Genomic DNA, 25,197 nt, shown 5'->3' with positions numbered 1-25,197 from the left:
AAGGAATTATGCTGAGCGAAATGAGTCAGAGGCAAAAGGACAAATATTGTATAAGACCACTATTATAAGATCTTGAGAAATAGTAAACCTGAGAAGAACACATACTTTTGTGGTTACGAAGAGGGGAGGGAGGGAGGGTGGGAGAGGGTTTTTTATTGATTAATCAGTAGATAAGAACTGTTTTAGGTGAAGGGAAAGACAACACTCAATACATGGAAGGTCAGCTCAATTGGACTGGACCAAAAGCAAAGAAGTTTCCAGGATAAAATGAATGCTTCAAAGGTCAGCGGAGCAAGTGCGGGGGTCTGGGGAACATGGTTTGTGGGGACTTCTAAGTCAATTGGCAAAATAATTCTATTATGAAATCATTCTGCATCCCACTTTGAAATGTGGCGTCTGGGGTCTTAAATGCTAACAAGTGGCCATCTAAGATGCAGCAATTGGTCTCAACCCACCTGGAGCAAAGGAAAATGAAGAACACCAAGGCCACACGACAACTAAGAGCCCAAGAGACAGAAAGGGCCACATGAACCAGAGACCTACATCATCCTGAGACCAGAAGAACTAGTTGGTGCCCCGCCACAATCGATGACTGCCCTGACAGGAAGCACAGCAGAGGACCCCTGAGGGATCAGGAGATCAGTGGGATACAGACCCCAAATTCTCATAAAAAGACCAAACTTAATGGTCTGACTGAGACTGGAGGAATCCCGGCGGCCATGCTCCCCAGACCTTCAGTTGACTCAGGACAGGAACCATCCCCGAAGACAACTCATCAGAAATGAAAGGGACTGGTCAGCAGGTGGGAGAGAGACGCTGATGAAGAGTGAGCTAATGATATCAGGTGGACACTTGAGATTGTGTTGGCAACTCTTGTCTGGAGGGGGGATGGGAGGATAGAGAGAGAGGGAAGCCGGCAAAATTGTCAAGAAAGGAGAGACTGAAAGGGCTGACTCAAGAGGGGGAGAGCAAGTGGGAGTAGGGAGTGAGATGTATGTAAACTTATATGTGACAGACTGATTGGATTGTAAACGTTCACTTGAAGCTTAATAAAAGTTATTAAAAAAAAAAAAAATTTGGCTTCCATGAGAGTTGTGTCTATTTTATCCGCTGATCCATCCCAAGCACTTATGTTAGTCCTAGGTACAGGATAGGATGCTCAGTAAATAGTTTCTCAGTGACCGAATCAAGTCAGTAGTGTCAAGGCCTGCTTTTTTGAACCTTGTCTGTTATCCCCAGCCCATGGGCTCGGTGTTCTATGCCACTTGCCTCTTCTGTCAATGCTCCTGTTAATGGTTTAGTCTCTGGCTCTCCTATGTCTTAGCTGAGAGGTTTGCCTACACTTCTTGTTGATTTACTCTCTGTCTTCCCGCCACTCATTCAGCATTGCCCGCAAGCCTAACCAATTTGCTCACAACTTTGGGTTCAGTCTCAGGCTAATATTTCCTGAAGAGCTATGCATACCACGAGAAAAACAAAGTTAAGCAAAACTGTCAGAATGTATACAAAACCAGCCCCTCCATTTAACTTAATCCCCTGCACTCCAGCTTAGATAGGGCTCCTGGCACGTGCATACCCATCCACATAGGGTTTCAATTTATAATGCAAAAGGTGACTAGTTTTGTTTTCAACCCAATATCCACCCCTCCACCCTGTTTTATAATATAATAAATATGATTTAATATATAACATAAAGTAATATGATATAATATTACTATATTCTTCCTTGGAAGCCTGCTGTAACAGTTGGGCTCATTCTACCAAGTATTTTAGTTGACTTTGTGCCTTTGTCTTCCTTTCTCAAAGACTGTTAACTCAATGGTAAGGACCCATCAGAATTATCGTGCATATAAAGCTAACGTGTACTGAGCTCCTTTTATAAGCCAGACCCTGTAATTCTCATAGGACACCATAAGATGGACATATTACCCATGTGGAAACTGAGTCTGAGAGGAGAAGCATTTTGTCCCAGGTCATATGGCAAGTAAGTGACCTATGGCAAGTAATTATAAATGGAAAGTAATTCCACCTTTGGTTTTCCACAATTCAAGTCTTTATACCTCTGAGCTTCCTGTTTTTTGGTTTTTGTTTTTCATTTGCTTTATTTATTTTTCTTTTCTTCATTTATGTGTCTCTCTACCTCAGCACCCAATAGAGCATCCCTTTCTTATAGTAATTCCTCAATAAACATTTAATAAATACAAAGACATGAATCATGTTCCTGTGGGAAATGCCCTGCTTTGAATGTGTGAGCATAGATGTGGGACAAGCATCCTCGATCTGTGTTCAGGCGGCTTTTATTTGTGCTACCACTCAGGCAAATAATTAATCTCTCTGTCTCCGTTTCCTGGCATGTAATGTGGGAATGGGCATGAAAGCCCAAGAGGGTGTTGTGGGATTCATTAGTTAAAATGTATACCCTGCTATATAAATGCTAATTGCTGTCAGGAGCGTGGGTTGGGTTTTCTACTGGCTTGCCTTTGCAAGGCTTTGCACATTTCCACTGGCCCTCCGTGCTGCCAAGCCCCAGCCTTAAGAAACCCTTTGGCTGAGGGAAGTGATGACTTTGTGATTTGCCCGTGTTGAGGGACCAAGTTAGAGAGGCTTTCTTTCCACTGTGGAGTAAACTGGAGAAGAAGGGGCATTTTAAACAAGTAATTCGCTGTGCCGGTGATTGGCTAAATTCCCTTTGCTCTTATAAAAGACAAAACTATTTGCATAACAGCCTCCTCCATAATCTTTTCTTCGCCTGATGCCTGCAGTGAATCCTATAATCAATTTGGTATTACAGACACTCCAGCCTGTTACCATAGATTTTATTTTTATTTGTTCATTGAATAATTTAGAATGCTCTGACAAAATACCCTCAGGTGGTTGGCTGAAGAAACTTAAAAATTCACAGAACTGATTTCAAAAGGGGAAGTGTCCCAAAGAAAACAGATCAGTTATACCATTCTGGCTAATATTTATGAATACTAATACATGTTTTCAGCCCCTACTGCAAAGGAACTGGATTCACATTATAGACATATCCATTTGGCCCATGACATGTTCTTTGAGGAAGATTGAGAGGAGGTATAATTATTTTCTTTCCCTTTTAAAATTGATTGCATTTAATTTGATTGAAAAAATATTAAGTCTATGTTGTTACTAGGTGCCATCGAGTCAGTTCCGACTCATAGCTATCTTGTGTACAAACAAATGAAATACTGCCCCGTCCTTCGTCACCCTGATGATCATTGTTACACTTGAGCCCATTTTTTGCAGCCACTGTGTCAATCCATCTCATTGAAGGTCTTCTTTTTTGCTGACCCTCTACTTTACCAAGCACGATGTCCTTCTCCAGGGACTGATCCCTCCTGACAGCATGTCCAAAGTACGTAAGACTTGGCCTCATCATCCTTGCTTCGAAGGAGCATTCTGGCTCTACTTCTTCCAAGACAGATTTATTCCTTCTTTTGTCAGTCCATGGTGTATTCGATATTCTTCGCCAACACCACAATTCAAAGGCATCAATTCTTCCTCTGTCTTCCTTATTCATTGCCCAGCTCTTGGGCTAGGTGCACCTTAGTCTTTAAAGTGACAGCTTTGCTTTTTACCCTTTAAAGTGATCTTTTGCAGGAGATTTGCCCAATGCATTGCGTCATTTGATTTCTTGATTGCTGCTTCCATGGGTGTTGATTTTCCTAGATTCATACTTCGTACATTCCACATTCCAATTATTAATGGATGTTTGCAGCTGTTTCTTCTCATTTTGAATCATGCCACATCAGCAAATGAAGGTCCTGAAAGCTTGACTCCATCCATGTCATTAAGGTCAACTCTACTTTGAGGACACAGCTCTTCCCCAGTCGTCTTTTGAGTGCCTTCCAACCTGAGGGGTTCAGCTTCTGGCACTATATCAGACGGTATTCCACTGCTATTCGTAAGGTTTCCACTGGCTAATTTCTTCAGAAGTAGACGATCAGGTCCTCCCTCCTAGCCTGCCTTAGCCTGGAAGCTCTGCTGAAACTTACCCACCATGAGTGACCCTGCTGGTATTTGAAAACCAGTGGCATAGCTTCCAGCATCACAGCAACACGTAAGCCCCCACAGTACAACAAACTGACAGACGACTGGGGGGTTAAGTCTATAGAGTCACCCAAAAATCTTGGTGATTAATCAGTATTTAGATTATAATAGAAAAGGGTCTTTAACAAGTGCTATTGATTGCTCTCGACTTGTTAACTTAAGAAAGGAAATTCTGTTCTCGACTTGTTAACTTAAGAAAGGAAATTCTGTCTTCCTTTATTAGTCATGGAAACCCTGGTGGTGTAGTGGTTAAGAGCTACTGGCTGCTAACCAAAAGGCTGGCAGTTCGAATCCACCAGGTGCTCCTTGGAAACCCTGTGGGGCAGTTCTACCCTGTCCTATAGGGTCACTATGAGTCGGAGTTGACTTGACAGCAACGGGTTTGTTGTTTTTTGATTTTATTAGTCATAAGTGCTATGGCTGCTAACCAAAAGGTCAGCAGTTCAAATCCACCAGGCACTCCTTGGAAACTCTGTGGGGCAGTTCTACTCTGTCCTATAGGGTCGCTATGAGTTGGAATCTACTCGATAGCAGTGGGTTTGGTTTTGGTTTATTAGTCAAAATAGGCAGTATTTCTACTATAACAAACATACCCAGAATCACAGTGGCTTAACATGAAAAGATTCATTTTTTACTCATATCACAGCCCCTTGAAAGCAAGGGGGCATTCCTAAGCAGCTCTGCTCTAAGCAACGGCAGGGATCCAGGCTCCTTCCATCTTGTGATGCTTGTTGTTGTTGTTAGTTACCGTTAGTTGACCCCAAACTCATGGCAACCTTACGTACACCGGAGTAAAATACTGCCCCACCCTGTACCATTTTCATGATCATTGGTATGTTCGAGCCCATTGTTGAGGCTTTTGTATCAGTCCATCTCACTGAGGGATTTCTCATTTTTGCTGACCATCTACTTTATCAAACACAATGTCCTTTTCTAGTGATTGGTCTTTCCTAATGATATGTCCAAAGTAAGCAAGAAGTCTCCCCATTCTTGATTCTAAGGAGCATTTCAGTTGTATGCTACCATTTTCAAAATGTGGCCTTCAGGGTCTCAGTGTAAGGGAGAGAGAGAGCACCAAAGATCATGGAGGGAGTTTTAAGTTGTATGGCATTTCTTGCCACATTGTACTGGCCAGAGCCCAATCGTATGGCTCCTACTCAATTGCCAGGGATATGTCGTTTTTGCCAAGGAAAAGAAAGCCAGGATGGATTAATGAACATCTAGACAGTCTCTGCCACAGTCTGCCCTTGTGGTCATCAAAAACCCATTCCCCACTTCCTCCTAAATTGGTGTGTGTGAGTACGTGCTTGTGGTTGAGATGGCTTGCTCGCTGTCCTTTTCCATCTCCCCCTTTACAGTCACCATTTTCCTACTTTACAAAAGAAAAATCCAAAGAGTGAGCTACTTGTATCAGGTGGACACTTGAGACTGTGTTGGCATCTCCTGTCTGGAGGGAAGATAGGAGGGTAGAGAGGGTTAGAAACTGGCAAAATTGTCACGAAAGGAGAGACTGGAAGGAGGGAGCGGGCTGACTCATTAGGGGGAGAGTAAGTGGGAGTATGGAGTAAGGTGTATATAAGCTTATATGTGACTGACTTGATTTGTAAACTTTAACTTAAAGCACAATAAAAATTATTAAAAAAAAAGAAAAAGAAAAATCCATGTGTCACTCATCCTTTATCTTACTATTAATCGATGCCCTGAGCTAGGAAGACTTCCAGGGGCCAAAGTGACTATTTGAAATATTGGTATCAGAAAGTCTTCTTTAAGCAAGATACCATTAACTCTCAACAGGGCTTCTTTTTTCTCTTCACTTTGCCTGTGCCCATGTGAAGACTGAATCATGATATCAGAACTGGCCCAGGTTGGGGTGATTTGAATTTAATGAAAATTATTACAGAAATGGTAATAATTTTCATTAAGTGATCCATCACCCAATTTTGGTCAAGCAGTGCAAAGTTATTGAGGGAGATGCTTTTGAGAAAAGCATAAAGAATGTCTTTATAAAATACAGAAGGCAGTGACACCTTATTTCATCCAGACCGCACGCTTAATATGGTGAAGTCCCAGGCCCCATCTGTCATACAGCTCTCTCTCTTTCTCTCTCTAGACTATATACCTGAGAATTCAAAATTGAGGTGACTCTCATGTCAATGCATATTAAAATAATTTTTGGAATTAAAAATTATATCGAGGCTTCCCCCCCCGACAGAAAATAAGCGTCATCAGGATGTTCTGACACTGAGAATAGGGTTTGCCAATGAAATTTCTTCCTCCTTTCTTTCCATCATTCCTTCTTTCCACCCATCATTCCTTCCATCATTCCTTTTCTTCCTTCCTTCTCCTTATTCCTTTTCTTCTCCATCTCCTTCTCCCTCTTCTCTTTCTCCAAGCCTGCTGGACAGCTGCCATCCTGGGATCACCTTTACTGTCCTCCTGGGAATCCTTTGTCCTTTTTCTTGTATTAGATCCTCTATTTCTGGATTCCATGTTTTCCTCTTTTATTCTCTCATCTTGAAGGAAAAAATCCCTCAGAAGTTCCTGATAATGAGCACACAGGAAGTAAAACTATTGACTCTTTATGTGTCTGAAATTGTCACCTATGCACTTAATAGTTTGGTTGGTGTATATTCAGGATAGGGAATAATTTTCCTTCAGATGCATTGTTTATCTTGCAGTTTCCAGTCTTGTTTTTGAGATGCACAAAGCCATTCTGATTCCTGATCTTTTGAATGTGACATTTTTCCCCACCTTTGTTTTTTTTACTCCTTAGTAGCTTATAGAATCTTCTCTTTTCACACAGTCATTCAGAATGTTTTATGTGTGTATGTCATAAGTCTGTTTGCATTCATTGAGCTGGGTAATTGATGGATCCATTTAATTTAGAAGATTGCATACTTCAGTTCTGGGTGTTTTTTTTTTTCTTTAAATTACTTAATTGAGATTTTTCTTCTTTCTTTTTTTTTCTTTTGGGAGACCTATCAGAATCTACTCGACTGCAATGGGTTTTGTTTTATTTTATTATGGAGATGGTAAAATTCCTGGACTGGTCTTCTATTTATCTCTTCATTTTTTTTTTTTTTTTGAAAATCCTCAACTTTAACTTCTAAAACAAAGCATCTATTGAGTTTTTTTATTTCTACAACCACAATAATGTTTTAATTTTAACACATTTTTTTTTTCCCTGAGTATTCCTTTGTTACAGCACTCTGTTCTTGCTTCATGGATGCAGCAGGTTTCTTATCACTCCGAGGCCATTAATAATAGTTGGTTTTGCTTTTTGTGTTTCTTCTTTTCTAAGCCTTTGTTTATCCTTGAATAGTCTTGATTTTATCCAAGTTTCTTTTATTTTGTTTCTTTGAAGACTGCCTTTCATGGTGGAGATTTTTCTCAGATGTCTATTTGTGGTATCTATTTTTTTTTTATTTATATTTAAGAAGAAGCAATTAAGATGTTGACTGAAAGTTCTAAATATGGACGCGAGGCTTGTTGGCCTTGAGTTTATCTGTTGAATAATGTGGCTGCACAATTTGTTAAAAACCTGTGAGCAAGACTGTTAGGTCCTTCTTCTCAAACTGGTCAAATTTCCCAAAGAAAATTAAATTATTTTGTTCTCCTGCCTGGTTGGTAAGGTCTGTTTGACCTCATCCTTGGAGCTGAGTGGGGAAAATTATTCAGTGCTAGGAAGGGTAGAAGAGGAACTAGGCATGCAACTTTCTGATATATTAATAGCTTTTCATAGATCTTCTTTATTTTACCACTCTTTCCATATCCTCGGCTTTAAGGTACCTCATTGTATCTGGCAGGATAGGATAGATTTTTGGTAACAAATAAACTCCAATTCTCTGTGATTTAAAATAACAGAACCCTATTGTCTGTCATCCAATTTGAGGGTTACAAACTAAGGGAGTCTCAGTCTCTGTGTTTTCATATTTGCCAAGGCAGAGGAAAAGGGAGCATAGTGCAATGTACCCATAAAACACCCAGCACATTTTGTTGGCCAGAGTAAGTCACATGGCCTCTCCTTACTTCAGAGAGGCAGAAAAGTACCATCTTATATATGCCTGAAAAGAGAACCCAGAAATATTGGGTGAACCTCACTTATGCCTGCTACTGCCAGTTCCTGGGCCTTTCAGGATTCTGCACTGCAGATTGGTTTACTCCTCAGCTTCCCCTTGCTAGCTTGGGATTTGGCTTTTTGAATCTGCTAAGCCAGTCACCTCTTGTCCATTCTGATGTTGCTATTGTTTTCTCTCCTGTTTCCACTATTATTTAGGGTTATATTGTGAAAAATTCTTTTACTATAGGGTAATTTGAGTGGAGATTCAGAAAGGAGTGAAATTGGTGCATATGTTCGATCTGCCATATTTACCCAAAACACTATGGTTTTCATTTTTTATGAACTGAATGAGTTAATTCTGCATCTTTGCAGTTTTGATAAAATATATATTTAAAGAAAGTGGTAAGCTAGTTAAAAAATATATATTTATATTATATTGGCCAGCGTGTATTGATGTGAACAGCATTTTGATCTTTCTTGCCCTTCTGTGCACAGTGGGTTTAAAAAGATGCCTCTAAATGAAAGCATAGTACTTATAAATAACAGTCCATTTGTTGAGTCGGGAAAAGCCAGCTTGTTGAACTTCCCAGAGATTTATTACTTACTTAGGTGACAAACCCATTGGGGCAGTTCTACTCTGTCCTATAGAGTCGCTATGAGTTAGAATCGACTCTACGGTAGTGGGTTTGTTTGGTTTGGTTTTTTGGGTATCAGCTATCCGCTGCCATAATAATGTTGCCTGACAGATAATCACAAACTTAAGTGAACTTTTTAAAAAATTTATTACACAAGTATTTTTGCTTTTGAGTCTGTAGGTTGCCTGGGCAGCCTTGTTAATGCAAGGTCGGCTCGGTTACCTAGGCTAGGCTTGCTCTTGCGCCTTTGGTTAACTGTGGTTCCAGGGATGGGAGCCAGAAATTCAGTTCCGGTGCCTCCGTTCTCCTCCACGTGGTCTCTAATTAACTCACTAGGCTTTCCTGGGCGTGTTCTTATGGCGGTAGCAGGGCTTCAAGAGGAAAAGCAAAAGCACACAAGGCGTTTTAAGTCCTAGGCTTGGAATTGACACACCAGCACTTCCGCTGCATTTTCTTGGTGAGTGTGAGCCACCAGGAAAGCCCAGGTCAGGTCACAGCGTGGAGAAAAAGACTCCCCTCTTGATTGGAGAACTCACAGCATCACATGTCAAAGGATGTGGATAACAGGAGGAGTGAGAATTAGGGCTGTTTTTACAGACTCTGTGTTCCAGAGTTGTCCAGTGATGGACCAATATAAATAATTTTTGGTGACAAAATATAAATTGGGCATATAGCTCAGGAGTATAAAGAACTGAGTGACCTTGTTATAACCAAACTCCAGCCACTCCTTGAAAACCCTGTGGGGCAGTTCTACTCTATCCCATAGGGTCACTAGGAGTCGGAATTGACTTGACGTCAACGGGTTTATGAAAAAATTTCCTCAGTGCATATACATATATATGTGTATATATATATATATATACACACAAAATTTCTGAATTAGTGCCTAAACCCATTCAATTAAAAAAAAAATCCAGATCATGAAGAGATACATTTCCAATAAAGTGTTAGGTTTAATGATTATAAAAATTTAAAATGTTTTATTCAAATTGTATATACTGATAATCATAATAAAATGTATTCTGGAGAGGGAAAAAAAAAACTTTAATGCCTGAGTGTTATATACAGAAGAGAAGAAGAAAATAATGAAACAAAAATTAAACTATTAAATATAATTTCCATTAACTTAAAATCATATATGGGATAATGGAATTAATGTAAGTTCAAGGAGAGAAAAGGAACAGTATGGAATTTGCAGCTGTTAAAGGAAAGCTTATTTAAGTATTTTGTAGGTGTTGACTGATATGTGGAATATCACTCTTCCACTTTATGTAGTTAAAAGATGTAGCCATTTTATTTTTAAATGGGTAATTTTCAGTATGATACAAAGTATCTCCTTTTCAGTTATTATACTTAGAATAAAATTTTTTAGATGCCAGCTTAAATAGAAAAAGGATTACATAGTAAAAAATACAATCATACATATATGTATGGACATATGTTAAGGTTGAAAGGAAAATAGAAAATCATTTTGAAGTAATTGTTTTGGGGCCTATAGGACTTTTATCACCCTTGACCTCTCTTCTGCCTGCATGTGGTGATGTCAAGAACCCTAAATTCAGCTATCACGCATAAGAAAACAAATTTTATTATCCTTTCTTTTCCTGAATACACGAATTATTACGTTTCGTTATAGAAAAACATAAAAACAATTACAGATTTCATTTGCTTCCAGGTCATTGACATTCTATCAATTTTACTCCCCAGTGAGTATCACTAAGAACTCTTGAGTTGAGGTCTGTGGTCCTGATACACGGTAGGGTAGCCAGTGGATGGACATGGCTAGCCCAAATTGAGATGTACTAGAAGTGTAAAATACACTGAATTTTGAAGGCTTAGCACAAAGAGGAGCTCTGGTAGTGCAGTGATTAAGAGCTTGGCTGCTAGCCAAAAGGTCAGCAGTTCCAGTTTACCAGCTGCTCCTTGCAAACCCTGTGTATGGGACAGTTCTACTGTGTCCTATAGGGTCGCTATGAGTAGGAATCAACTTGACGGCAACAGGTTAGTTTTGTTTTGTTTTGGGTAGTACAAAATATTAATGAGCTATTTTATTCTTGGGTTTTTTTTTTTGAACTACCAAGAAATAAACCCAAAAAACAACCAAACAAAAGAAGTCATTAATATTTTGGGGTATTTTGCATATATTGGGTTAAATAAAACGTATTATTGAAATTAAATTTGTCTGCCTTTTACTTTTTTACCATGGCTACTAGGACATTTGAAATTACATATGTGGCTCACGTTATATTTCTACTGGACAGGAGTCTAGATGAAATACCAGGAGACCTAAGGAGAATTGGGAGTCTTCTCTCTCATCTACTTGAGAATTGTCTTTTCAGTTACAATTTCCTCCTTCAAACCTCCTCTGTTCTCAGAGGAATACAAAAGCACATGACTTCCTTTTTAGGTGAGATCCTTCCTGTTACCTTATAGGATTCAACAGGATCAAGCACGCAATGGCAACGGGCTTGGTTTTTGGATTTTGGCATTGAAGGTGACCAAAGAATGGGGGTCCTGGAAAAGATTGGCATCCTAAGGAGAAGTTGAGTTCTCTGGAGGCGTATAGCTGTGAGGTGACTCACCTGCCCTATCTTTCTTTTTGACTGTTCCAGAACGCTGCGATGACTGGGGACTGGATACCATGAGGCAAATCCAAGTATTTGAAGATGAGCCAGCTCGCATCAAGTGCCCACTCTTTGAGCACTTCTTGAAATATAACTACAGTACGGCCCATTCAGCTGGCCTCACCCTGATCTGGTATTGGACGGGGCAGGATCGAGACCTTGAGGAACCAATTAACTTCCGCCTCCCTGAGAACCGAATTATTAAAGAGAAGGATGTGCTGTGGTTCCGGCCCACCCTCCTCAATGACACGGGCAACTATACCTGCATGTTAAGGTACTCTGACCCTTAGCATTGGCTTTATCTTTTCCCTGTAGTTCGTGGACTTTTCTTTAGGCGATGCATGTGCCATGAAGTTGGGGAGGAAAAGGGAGAAAGCATTTAGAAAGAGTTACGCTTCACCTTATGGCTTAGAAGAGGGCCTGGAGGTGTGCAGAGGAAAGCATGGTTGCCCCAAGAGCATTCTCCAGAGCTGGTTTCTTTGTAAACACTGGCACATGTCCAGGTAGGGTAAAGGTGGAGCCTTGTTTATTTGCTCCCTTGCCTTGATATTGACACCTGGTTACACTTCTCCTTCACCTGGAACATCTCATTCCCTAGGCAATGGTCAGGGCAAGGGGCAGAGCTCATTCATACCTGTTATTCTTGGCATCTTGCAAAATGCCTGGCACAGAGTAAAGACTCAGGCTGCCTTTATGGCATAAAGAATATTTATGAAGTAGCAAATGAATTTAGAACTATCGAACCAGGGTTTGAGGTTGCCAGCAACAAAAGACACAGACCACACAGGCTGTACTAGTGCATGGGTAAAGGCTTTACGCACAGAGAGAGGAGACAGCGAGATCAGCTTCACTAGTGGTCACTGGTCTCCCGTGGCCAGCAGGATGCCTCCCCACCCCCGCATTCAGCCGGTGCAGGGAGGAAGATGTCCTACATACAGCCCTCTGATACACCCCTCTCATGCAGTAGACTGGAGAGACCTGGTTCCCTCCCTGCCAGGAACAGATATAGAAGTGGGATTGGCCAGGTGCCATGTGGTGCCCATGCCTGTGCAAGAGACAGTTACTGGGTCCCCAAAACAGGGGGAAGGCTTCTCCCATGAGGAGAAGGAACTAGGAGAGAGAGTCACCCAGCCTCCTTATCAGAGAATGTTCTGGGCCTAAGGCCTTTACTTTTAGGTGGCCAGGAATGGGAGGCACACAGGCAGACCGCTCCCCTAACAAGGACAATACTTTTCCACCAAAATTCCCCTAAGAGAAGAAGCAAGTGAATACCATATCCGTGGGAATCTAAGAATATAACCCAAAGCAGCCCATCTCTACTGAAAAATGTCTTTGAAGTCTGCTTTTTTCCCTGAAAGTTTATGTAGATTTTGCATTTTACACCACAATATTTTTTTAAAAAACTACATATTGTTATTTTTGGAAACCCTGGTGGCATAGTGGTTAAGTGCTACAACTGCTAACCAACAGGTCAGCAGTTCAAATCTGCCAGGCGCTCCTTGGAAACCCTATGGGGCAGTTCTACTCTGTCCTATAGGGTCGCTATGAGTCAGAATCAACTCGACGGCAGTGGGTTTGGTTTGGGTTTGGTATTAATATTTTTGCTCCAAAAAAAAAAAAAAAAATCATAAAACTAAAGCCCTCCCAAAGAATAACTGTTCTAGGGTTTAGTTCTATGCCTGTTTTTACCCCAGGTCCCTTTTTAGCTGTCAGGTTACTTTGTTTTCTGAACTCCCATCTGGGTTTTGAATTTTTTTTTTCTATGTAGTTTACTAGTATTCAATAGGTAATCCCGTCCATTCTTCTGAATACTCCTTTTCTCTCATGGATATTAAATTGGTCTCTGATGCAAAACTAGGAGTACGTTTTCATAAATTTAAATTTTGTTATGAGGACGTGACAAAGGACCTGTTTTCAATCATAGAAAGGCATTTAGATCACTGTGCCCTCAGGAGTCCATGTAACCACTGAAGGCCCTTCTGAGGCTTTCACCTGCCACTTTAATTGGAGTGGACTCTAGACTCGTGTTTAGGCTTCCAAGGAGCCTTGAATATTCATGTGTCCTTTTTTATGCCTTAACACAGTCTGGTAGGAGAGGTTAAACAGACTGTAGTGGAAAGAACACTGGTTGAGAACAGAACTAAACCCTCGTCCCAGGTCACGCATTAGTATTTAGCTGGGTAACCTAAGGCAAGTCAGATCCACATCTGACAGCTTTGGTGTCTATATCCATACAATGAGAGGGTTGGTTTACTTGCTCTTTTGAGCTCCTTTTCATCTTTGACAATTGTTAATGCATTAACATTTCCCAAATAACATCAGCAGGTACCTGGGAAGGGGTCATTGGGAGCTTTCTGGATGACCTTGGTCTCTACAGGAGAAAGCTACAGGACTGTTAAGGGCTGAGTATACCTTTAGTGGAAGGAGACCCTGGTGGCGTAGTGGTTGAGTGCTACGGCTGCCAACCAAAAAGTCAGCAGTGCAAATCCACCAGACGCTCCTTGGAAACTCTGTGGGGCAGTTCTGCTATGTCCTGTAGGTTTTTTTTTTTTTTTTGACACCTTTAATAGTAGTTGTCATTTTCCACTTTGTCATTTCTTTAGCTTATACGTGTACCTGTCTTCCAGGTCCCCAAAGCAATGGGAGAAATGTTCCATTGTCCTAGGGCGATTCCTAAGTTGAGAATGGCCTTAAACTGAACCTATGGAATCACAGGCCTGGATGTCTTTAGGGAATAGAGTTCGATTCATCTTCCTGGTGGTGTATTGGTTAACAGCTCAGCTGCTAACCAAAAGGTTGGCAGTTCAAATCCACCAGCCGCTCCTTGGAAACCCTATGGGCCAGTTGTACTCTGTCCTATAGGGTCATTCTGAGTTGAATTTGACTCAACGGCAACGGGTTACAGCAACATTGAATGATCGTACCATAATTTTCATTACAGTTTTCCTTTTGGCAGACTTTTCTATTGATTCCAGTATTTTCTTTGCTGAAATAACACTGTGATGGGCATTTTTTATCATGTATTGTCTTCCCATCCCCCCCTCCTATGTTTCTAGCATTTGAAAAATTTTCCAAAAATAGAATTACTAGGTCTAAATCTAAGACTTTTGTTTTTAGGAGGTGGGGGGCTCTGGAAACTTATTTTTCCTCCAAAGTTCGTTTATACCATTAAAAACAATGAGTAAATATGCCATTCTCACCATAGCTTTAGCAACAGAGTGTTACTGAGAATGTTTTAAGTATAAAATGGTCTAGGTACATTTGGGAGCATACCTTAAAATATAAATACTTTGGTGCATTAATAATTGTGATTTCTTTAAATTCTGTGATGGCAGTTGGTATAGGAAATACCTTCAACATTTAATTCTTACATGAACTTACGCATACAAACACAGCGTCAATACATAGCATGACTTCACTTAAATGGTTTTTATGTGGTTGCTGTACCAAACCACATGCAAATGAGACTGCCCATTCATCTGGGTGTTTCTCTTTTCAGGAACACGACTTATTGCAGCAAAGTTGCATTTCCTCTGGAAGTTGTTCAAAAGGACAGATGCTTCAAATCCCCCATGAAACTCCCAGTGCATAGGCTATATCTAGAACATAGTCTTCAGAAGATCACTTGTCCAAATGTAGACGGATTTTTTCCTTCCAGTGTCAAACCAACCGTCACTTGGTATAAGGTAAGCAAACCAGAGGACCGTTTGCCCTCTCTAAAATGGCAATAATTACTTGTGTTAAAAGTAGAAACTGAGATTTTTCTCCTCAGGTTTTCTGATTTCTTCCTTAATAACTTTATACAAATCTTTCACCACTCGATTAATCTGTACCACTTTGTTGGGGGGTGGGGGGAAGAGTGCTTTGCCTCAACTCAACATCTCCTAAACTAAAACTACTTTTTTTCTATTAACTTACTATGAAACACATTTGGAGAAAGATTGCCCACTTCTCCTCACTGCTTGCTGTGTGCTGTCCAGTTGATTCCGACTCAAAACAACCCTATAGGACAGAGTAGGGTTTCCAAGGAGCAGCTGGTGGATTCGAACTGCCAGACTTTTAGTTAGCAGCCTGAGCTCTTACCCACTTTGCCACCAGGGCTTTACTGCTTGGTAGAGTTAAAAGCTGCTAATCCATCGGTGAATTTCTACTCCCTGATTAGTCAGCACTGTATTCTGTTTATGTGTGTTTTCACTAGTCCATCTGTGGGCTCTTCCACATCTGGGGGATTTGATAAATGTTAATTAAAAATCAATTTGTTGGAAGTTGCCACCGATGGCAGCAGCATAGCTTTTGAATCTCCACATAAACCAAAGCCAAAATCCCATGAACAACACTTACAAAACAAACTCAGTGACAAGTTATCCAGAAGAACAGTTTTCAGTCAAGTGGATGAGACAAACCAACAGCCTTAAAACACATATGGTATCATTGTCTGTAAGGAGTCCTGGTGGCACAGTAGTTAAGCACTCAGCTGCTCACTGAAAGGTCAGTGGTTTGAACCCATCAGCTGTTCCGTAGGAGGAAGATGTGGCAGTCTGCTTCCGTAAAGATTTACAGCCTTGGGGAAAGATTCGTCCAAAGGACTAATGGACCACAGCTACCACAGCCTCCACCAGACCGAGTCCAGCACAACTAGATGGTGCCCGGCTACCACCACCGATTGCTCTGACAGGGATCACGATAGAGGGTACCGGACAGAGCTGGAGAAAAATATGGAACAAAATTCAAACTCGCAAAAAAGTCCAGACTTACTACTCTGATAGAGACTAGAGAAACTCCAAGAGTATGGCCCCCAAACACCCTTTTAACTCAGTACTGAAGTTACTTCTGAGGTTTACCCTTCAGCCAAAGATTAGACAGGCACATAAAACAAACAATAATACACGTAGCTCAACCGTGTTTAGGCAACTAAATGAGCACACCAGCCCAGGTGCAAGGACGAGAAGGCAGGAGAGACAGGAAAGCTGGACGAACGGAAACAGGGAGACCAAGGTCGAGAAGGGCAGAGTGTTGACACATTCACAGGGTTAGCAAGCAATGTCACAAAGCGATAAGGGTATTAATTGTTTAACGAGAAACTCATTTGCTCTGTAAACCTTCATCTAAACAAAAACAACAACAAAAAAGAGTTACAGGCTTGGAAACCCTATGGGTCAGTTCTGCTCTGTCCTGTAGGTTGCTATGAGTTGGAATCAACTGGATAGCAGCAGGTTTTTTAATCAATGTCTGTAGAGAAGGGAGAAGAAGAAAGTAACGGGGTCTCTGCAGACTTGAAAACAGAGGAACCCCAAAACAGCCCATAGGTACTCACTCAAAAGTATGGTGGGCCAATTTGAGACACGCAGGTGAAATTGGAAGGGGTTTTGCCCTCTAATAGAAGCTGAGTACAAGAGGTCCATGGAAAGACATTCTGAAGGGGCTACCACAGCTCTAGCACATTGGAGCTCTGGAAGACCACCAGCCATACTAAAGAGAATCTGCTGGGAGTTGAATAAAAATTAAGCCAGATAGAGGCAATAGGGAGGTAGGAGGAGAAGGGCTGACTAAAATCGGAGGGGAGGGAAAGAGCTGGGAAATCTCAATTTTTGAAGAAGGAAATGTGAAGATAGAATATCCTGACATGTTTTAAAGTTCAGGAAAAAAAAAAACTGCTTTCTTATAAAATTGAAGCAAAAAAATACCAATGTAAAACCACATTTAAAGTTAAAAGAAAAGAGAGAGTATGGAGCTGAATAATTTCTCTCCAGAAAAAGAAAGCATGCCAGAAGGACATATTGTAGCTTATTATTTCAAAAATGAGCTAAAAGACATTAAGCAGATGATACAAGATGTGAAAGAATAACATAAATAACTAAGAATCAGAAAAGTTCAGAAATTACATAACTCAGTAGGAAATTAGAAAGAAGAAAATAAGTTATTCGAGAAATGAAGTAAACTAAGAGGAACATAACAGCAAGTAAACACCATAGTCGAGGCCTTAAGATTAATGAAAGGTGAAGGGGAGAACATTTTTTAAATTCAGAAATAAATGATGAAAAAGCATAGAAAGATTAGAGTGGCTGTAACAATATCAGATAAAGTAGACTTTAAGACAATGATTATTACTCAAAAAAAAAAAAAACCCTTTGCCATCTAGTTGGTTCTGAGTCATAGCGACTCCATGTGTTGCAGAGTAGAACTGTTCCATAGGGTTGTCTTGGCTGTGATCTTTATGGAAGCAGATCACCCGGCCTTTGTTCCACGGCTTCACTGGGTAGGTCCAAACCACCAACCTTTTAGGTTAAGTAGTTGAGCGCGAATTGTTTGCATTACCCAGGGACCTGTAAGGGGCATTCATATTAACAAAAATGTCAATCCATTAGGGAGACATGATAATAGTGAATGTCTGTGTGGAGCCCTGGTGGCACAGTGTTTAAGAGCCTGGCTGCTAACCAAGAGATCAACAACTCGAATCCACTAGGTGCTCATTGGAAATCCTATGGGGTGTTTCTGCTCTGTCCTACAGGATTGCTATGAGTCGGAATCAACTCGATGGCAATGAGCTTTTTGGTTTATGTGCTTGATAACAAAGCTTCAAAATACATGAAATAAAAGAATAGAATTAAAGGGAGGAATAGACAATTCTACAAAAATATTTGAAAACTTCAACATCTGTTAAAATTTGGCAGCAATTGATAGACTATCCAGATAAAAAAAATTAGCAAAGCTTGAAAGATATAAACAAAATTCAGCCACTTTGACCTAAATGATATTTATAGAACAACAGTACACTCAGCAACTACAGAGTACACATTCTTTTCAAGTTCATATCATATGTTTACCATGATATACCGTAATGTGGACATAGGCAAAACTTAACTAGGGTGGAAAAAAAATCAGAATAGTGGTTGCTTCTGTTGGATAGGGGTGGAATTTGACTGGGAAGGAGTATAAGGAAATTTTCTGGGGTGATGATAGTATATTCTATATCTGAACTGGGTTGGGGGTTAAACATAGTGTTCATTTGTCAAAACTCAGTACATTTCAAACTGGTAGGTGTAAAATTTGTACGTTGTGTGCAAATTTTATTACAAGAGGAAAAAGAGAACCATAAACAGATACAGATCTCTGGTTAATGATATGCAAAAAGTGTTTCAGGAGAAAAATGTACTGATGGTCTGTGGTTTACCTTCTAAGGAATCAAAAAATAGGAATTCATATATGAATGGAGGAATGGATAGATGAATAGATAGGTGGATAAGGCAATTATGATGATATGTTAATTGTAGAATCTAGGTAGTAGGTGTATGAGTATTCACTGAATAATTCTAATAATTTTATATGTTTGAAATTTTTCATAATAAAACATTGGAAAAAGTAGAGAAAGTGAAGGAAGGCATAAAATACATGAAGAAGGAGATAAAGTCATAAATGAAAGAGATACAAAGATCTTGAGAGAAAGTGTTAAATCTGAAGAGTGGCATAAAAAATCCCTCATATGGATAAGAGAAGCCCTTGAAGAAGAAAATCAAAGCAAGAGTACCAATCAAATACTAAAAATTATAATTCAAAGCAACATTCCTAAAATTACAAAAATATTTTGAAACTATATGTAGAAGAAGCACCTTGAATACCTGAGAATATTAACCCAGAACAACCAACATCAAGACATATTTCAAGTAAAAGAAAAGAGGAAGAAAGTCTCTGGGCTCCTAGACAAAAGGAGCCATTGATTTTTCAGGTAAAGAAAATCAAATTGTCATCAGACTTTTCAACAGCAATACTTCATGAGAAAAGAAAATGGGATTACATACTCAAGAAAGGAGAGCGTGAGTCAGTGATTTTGCATCCAGCAAAATCTACTTTCAAGTACAAAGTTTTCAATATGTAAAAAACTCTGGGGATATTGTTTCCATGAACTCTTTTTGAAGAACCCACTAGAAAACAAGATTCAGACAATTGAAAAGTCACTAGTGGGACATTGATGTAAGGATTGGAAGTGAGCATTAAATACGTAGTTATAGAGACCCTGGGTGGCACAGATGGTTAAGCACTTGACTACTAGCCAAAAGGTTGGCGTTTCAAACCAACCCAGAGGCACCTGGCAAGACAGGCTTGACGATCAACTTCTGAAAGGTCACAGCCTTGAAAATCCTACAGAACAGTTCTACCCTGCACACATGGGGTCACCATGAGTCAGATTCAGCTCAAAGACTAAAGGTAAAAATGGAAGACGGCAATGGATTTTTCGGGTATAATATCTCAAGGCTCTGACAATGTATATATATAGTTTGGTATACATTTGAATAATAATCCTATTAACTGGTCTTCCTTGTAGGAGTATGAATATTATCCTATCACCGATAACATTGTACTTCAGGATAGATCTTGAAATATTCTTTTTGACAATGGATGCAACACCATTCCTCTTCAGTTTGTCATTCCTGGCATAGCAGACCATATGATTTTCTGATTCTATATGGCCAATACCAATCCATTTCAGCTCACTAATGCCTAGGCTATTGATCTTTATGTGTTCCATTTCATTTTTTTTTTTAATAACTTTTATTAAGCTTCAAGTGAACGTTTACAAGTCCAATCAGTCTGTCACATATAAGTTTACATACATCTCACTCCCTACTCCCACTTGCTCTCCCCCTCTTGAGTCAGCCCTTTCAGTCTCTCCTTTCTTGACAATTTTGCCTGCTTCCCTCTCTCTCTATCCTCCCATCCCCCCTCCAGACAAGAGTTGGCAACACAATCTCAAGTGTCCACCTGATATCCATTTCATTTTTGATGACTTCCAATTTTCCTAGATTCATGCTTTGTACATTCCACATGCCAATTGTTAATGGATGTTTGTAGCTGTTTCTTCTCATTTTGAGTCATGCCACATCAGCATATGAAGGTCCTGAAAGCTTGACTCCATCCATATCATTAAGGTCGACTCTACTTTGAGGAGGCAGCTCTTCCCCGGTCGCCTTTCGAGTGCCTTCCAACCTGGGGGGCTCATCTTCTGGCCCTATATCAGACAATGTTCCGCTGCTATTCATAAGGTTTTCCCTGGGCAGATTTTTCAGAAGTAGGCCGCCAGGTCCCTCCTTCCTAGTCTGTCTTAGCCTGGAAGCTCCACTGAAACCTGCCCACCAAGGGTGACCCTGCTGATATTTGAAATACTGGTGGCATAGCTTCCAGCATCACAAAAACACACCAGCCACCACAGTACGACAGACACTTGGTTCTGAGGTTCTATATGACTTTAAATGTGAGTAGGCAACCAGTAGAAGTGTCAGGATATAAATTCTCTTGTAGATATATGTGGTTATTAGAGATGATATTTTTCTATTGTTTTATAGGTCACCAGATTACCCCCACCCCAAGACTACATTATATATTTTAGATTTATCCATATAATTATATGTAGCTCTAGTTCCTTCACTCAAAAGGTTATCTAGTACACAATGTTTCTATTTATCCATTCTTCTTTTGGTAGGCCTTTCATTAATTTATCATTTTCCACTGTTACAACAGTATACAATAAACATTCTTACAGATCTTTTGAGATAATGCAATGAAATGGAATGGAACTGGGGGACCTTATGGTATATATGTTGAACTTTACTAGATGCTGCCAAATGGCTTTCCAAAGTGGTTGCACCAATTTACACCCTCTTCCCCAGCAATGTATGAGGCCTCTCATTATGGCACGTCCTTGCTAACATTTGGTATAATCAGAGTTTTTATGTTTGCTAGTATGATGCTGAACATCTTTTCAAAAATTAACCATTCAGGTATTCAGGCTTCCTTGCCTCTGTATTGTTTACTTTTTTTGTCTTTTTCCCCTTTGATCATGTTTCTTGTCCATTCTTTGTTTGCTAATGGATTTGTGGAAGTTCTTGATAGATTCCTATATATATGTGTATGTGTGTATATATATATACACACATATTTACTTATTTGCAGTTGGATATGTGCTCTGGAAATTGTTTTCAAAATCTTCATTGTCAATTGCATGCTTCCCTTTACTTTGTTGTCAGCTGGATTCCCTACCTTGACCATTGTAGAAATAGTCTCTTACCAATACAGATAACCCTATGAGGGTTGAAAGATAGATTAGTTTTAATCAGTTCCAACAGATTTGCTTTCCTGTTAGCAACAAGGTGAAAGCTGCTGAGTTGAAGGAAGGAAAATGATGCTAACAGTGATTGCATTTTACTGTACAAGACAGTGGGCTAGGTGCTTATATGTTATCATATGTAATACTGACCATAACCTTGCAAGATAAATATTATCTCTTTATGAATTAGGAAACTGGGGCTCTAAGTGGTAAATAATAATAGCTAACATTCACTGAGCATAGGAGTTTTTCCCAGTGCTTTAACTGTATTATTTCACTTAGTTCTCTTAACAGCCTTATGAGGTAGGCCCTCCTGCTTCTTCCTTCTTTGTACAGTTGAGGAAACTTAGGTATAGAGTGGTTGAGTGATTTGCCCAAGGTCACAGAGGTAGGAATCAAGATTCAGTCCTATGCAGCCTGGATCAAAAACCCATACTTTTGCATTGTGTTATATAACTCACTCAAAATAACCTTGCCGATAAGGGGAGAATCTGGGATTTCAGGCCAGTTCTGCGTGGTTCCGATGCCTATGCTTTCCAGAAATGACACAGAGAAGGCCAGTCCATTCCTTACTTTTGAAGCTTAGGGAACTTTGAAGGGCAGGGCAAGCTGTGAGCCCAGTTGGAATTGTGGGCTGAACTGTGGGACTTAGAGAAACTTGTGGATAGGAAAAAAAAAACAAAACCCACTGCCATCAAGTCGATTCCGACTCATAGCGACCCTACAGGACAGAGTAGAACTGCCCCATAGAGTTTCCGAGGGGCGCCTGGTGGATTCGAACTGCCAGCCTCTTGGTTTGCAGCCCTAGCACTTAACCACTATGCCACCAGGGTTTCCTTGTGGATAGAGGACCCTGGAAAATAAGAAGGAGTTCAGGAAAACTAAGAGTGGGGGCAACAGAAGACCAAATGGTCCTGTATCAGAATTGCAGAGGGAAGGGGGAAGGATTGGGTGTTCCCTCTCTGCGTGTCTTCTCTTTCTCTCTGCTCTCTTCTGCATGGCAGGGTTTCTGTCATTCAGCACCCAGAATTCACAATTCTCTATTTCAGCAACCTGTGAGTTAAACTGATGTTTAGTAAATGTTTGAGTAAACCAGGTATTATAAGTAGCGTAGAAGGCAAATCATGATTTGTAAGCGATTTGCTGAATTTCACTAGCTGAAACATTGCAAAAAAACAAAAAACAAACCCATTGCTGTTGAGTGGATTCCAATTCATAGCAATAGCAATCCTATCAGAGTAGAACTGCGCCGTAGGGTTTCCAAGAAGCGGCTGGTGGCTTCAAACTGCCGACCTTTTGCTTGGCAGCTGAGCTCTTAACCACTGTGCCACCAGGGCTGTTTATTCACATAGCAGAAAAAACAGAGCCAAGTGTGGTCTTGTTGTTGTTGCTGTTATTATTAGATTCACTGATAGGCTTGAGCTTTAAAATATGGCAAGCCATCCCAACTTTCATACTACCTAATTAATTGTATTTCTCATTTTTATAAGTGGGTATTTGAAATTTTACTTTCCAGAGACACTTATAAAAGCAAAAGCAACCCCACCCCCCCACTGAGGATCACAGAGGCCACTTTAACGGGTGTTTTGGATATGACGTTGATGGCAGCTGCTGAAATGTTCTCAACTTCCACTTAGCCAAAAAGGAGAAGGCCCATGGCTATCAGTTTGCAAAAAGCTGGTTGTCCTTCTACCCTGTGTAGCTGTTAAATGGTATGCCACCTTCTTTAATTTTTAGCATGACATTCATCAGAATTAGTCAGATATTGTTTAAAAATCTTCCAGAAAAACAGGAAGGTCTTTGCTTTTTATGACAAATTGCCAACAGTAGAGCAAACTTCTGAAAAAGTGCCAGGCTTGGCCTTCTTTGTTGGCATAGTACACGCTGTTGAGAAGTTAGTCCAAGGCCTAGGTAATAGACTTTGTTTTTAAAGTGCTTCCTTCAATTTGATCTGACAATTTAGGGTTGTTTCCTTATCCCTTTCTCTTCCCTACACTCCCTATGCAGTGGTTTTCATTTTTTTAATTTTTATTGTGTTTTAAGTGAAAGTTTACAGATCAAGTCAATCTCTCATTCTCTCGTACAAAAATTTATATACACCTTGCTATATGCTCCTTTTTTTTTTTTATGTGCTCCTAGCTGCTCCCCCTAAATGAGACAGCACACTCTTTCTTTCCATCCTGTATTCCCCGTGTCCATTCAACCAGCTCCTGTCCCCCTCTGCATTTTCATCTCACCTCCAGACAGGAGCTGCCCACATAATCTCATGTGTCTACTTGAGCCAAGAAGCTCACTCCTCAGCAGTATCATTTTTTCTCTTATAGTCCAGTCCAATCCCTGTCTGAAGAGTTAGCTTTGAAAATGATTCCTGTCTTGGGCTAACAGAAGGTCTGGGGACCATGATCTCTGGGGTCCTTCTAGTCTCAGTCAGACCATTAAGTGTGGTCTTTTTACGAGAACTTGAGGTTATGCAGTGGTTTTTAACCTTTTTTTTCTTTTTTTTTTTTATGAGGGAAGTGTGTATCGTACTTCCTTTCAAAATTATACACACATAATTCCATATATGAATATACATACAGCATTTTGCATGTAGCTTCAGGGCTATTGAAGACCATGATTGATTTTTTTAAACTTAAAGCCCCACTCAAATATCTCTGAAGCGTTAAGGCTGAATCAGACTAAACAAATGTTTTAGTCATCTAGTTCTGCCATAACAGAAATACCACAAGTGAATGGCCTTAACAAAGAGAAATTCATTTTCTCACAGTCCAGAAGGTTACAAGTCCAATTCAAGGCATTGGCTCCAGGGGAAGGCTTTCTCTCTGTTGGTCTGTTGGGTCTGGAGGAAGGCTTCCCCTGGTCGAGGAGCTTCTCAGGCACAACGACCCATGTCCAGAGGACACCCTCTGTTCCTGGTGCTGCTTTCTTGGTGGTATGAAGTCCCCAACTCTCTGCTTGCTTCCCTTTCTTTTTATCTCTTGAGAGATAAAAGGTGGTGCAGGCTACATCCCAGGGAAACTCCCTTTACATTGGATCTGGGAGGTGACCTAAGTGAGGGTGGTATTACAATCCCACCCTAACCCTTTCAACATAAAATTACTATTACAAAATAGAGGACAACCACAGAATACTGGGAATCATGGCCTAACCAAGTCAATACACACTTTTTTGGGGGAACATAATTCAATCCATGACAACAAATTACCTGCTGTGTACTTCAATAGGAGCCCTCATGGTGCAGTGGTTAAGAGCTTGCCTGCTAACCAAAAGGTCAGCAGTTTGAATCCACCAGCTGCGTCTTGGAAACCCTGTGGGGCAGTTGTACTGTGCCCTGTAGGGTCACTATGAGTTGAAATGAACTTGAAAGCAAGGTTTGGTTTTTTTGGTATACTTTGATAGCACCTAATTCTTATCTCACCTTTGTTACTGTAGTAATTTCATTTCTTACTTCTGCACTAGGTAGTAAGCTCTCTTTCTTTGCTTTGAATTCTAAGCACACACACAAAACTGAGCCAATCTATAATGTACTTAGGAATTGATTATATAATTGAATGAGTTAGACTGGACTGTAAATTCCATGAGAGTAAGAGCCATTTCTGTTTTTACTGGCTGTTGTATACCCAGCTCCTAACAGTGTTTGGCTCATAGGCAGCCGTTTGTAAAAAATTGCTGTGTGAACATTGGATGACTTAGTTCTCTTCGTTGGAA

The 25,197-nt window shown here is 40.3% G+C and overlaps 1 protein-coding gene across 2 annotated transcripts in view; it reads left to right on the top strand.

Moving 5' to 3' along the window:
* IL1RAP (interleukin 1 receptor accessory protein) overlaps window positions 1–25,197 on the top strand; it is a 161,100-nt gene that overhangs the window by 92,335 nt on the left and 43,568 nt on the right. For both annotated transcript variants that reach the window (XM_049880343.1, XM_049880350.1), the window contains exons 3-4: window positions 11,379–11,664; window positions 14,890–15,076. In XM_049880343.1, the coding sequence (XP_049736300.1) occupies window positions 11,379–11,664; window positions 14,890–15,076 (473 nt within the window). The remainder of the gene's footprint in view (window positions 1–11,378; window positions 11,665–14,889; window positions 15,077–25,197) is intronic.

This window comes from Elephas maximus, chromosome 1, assembly GCF_024166365.1.
Source record: "Elephas maximus indicus isolate mEleMax1 chromosome 1, mEleMax1 primary haplotype, whole genome shotgun sequence".
In the NCBI taxonomy this organism is placed as follows: domain Eukaryota; kingdom Metazoa; phylum Chordata; class Mammalia; order Proboscidea; family Elephantidae; genus Elephas; species Elephas maximus.
This window is presented reverse-complemented; position numbering and strand designations above follow the sequence as displayed.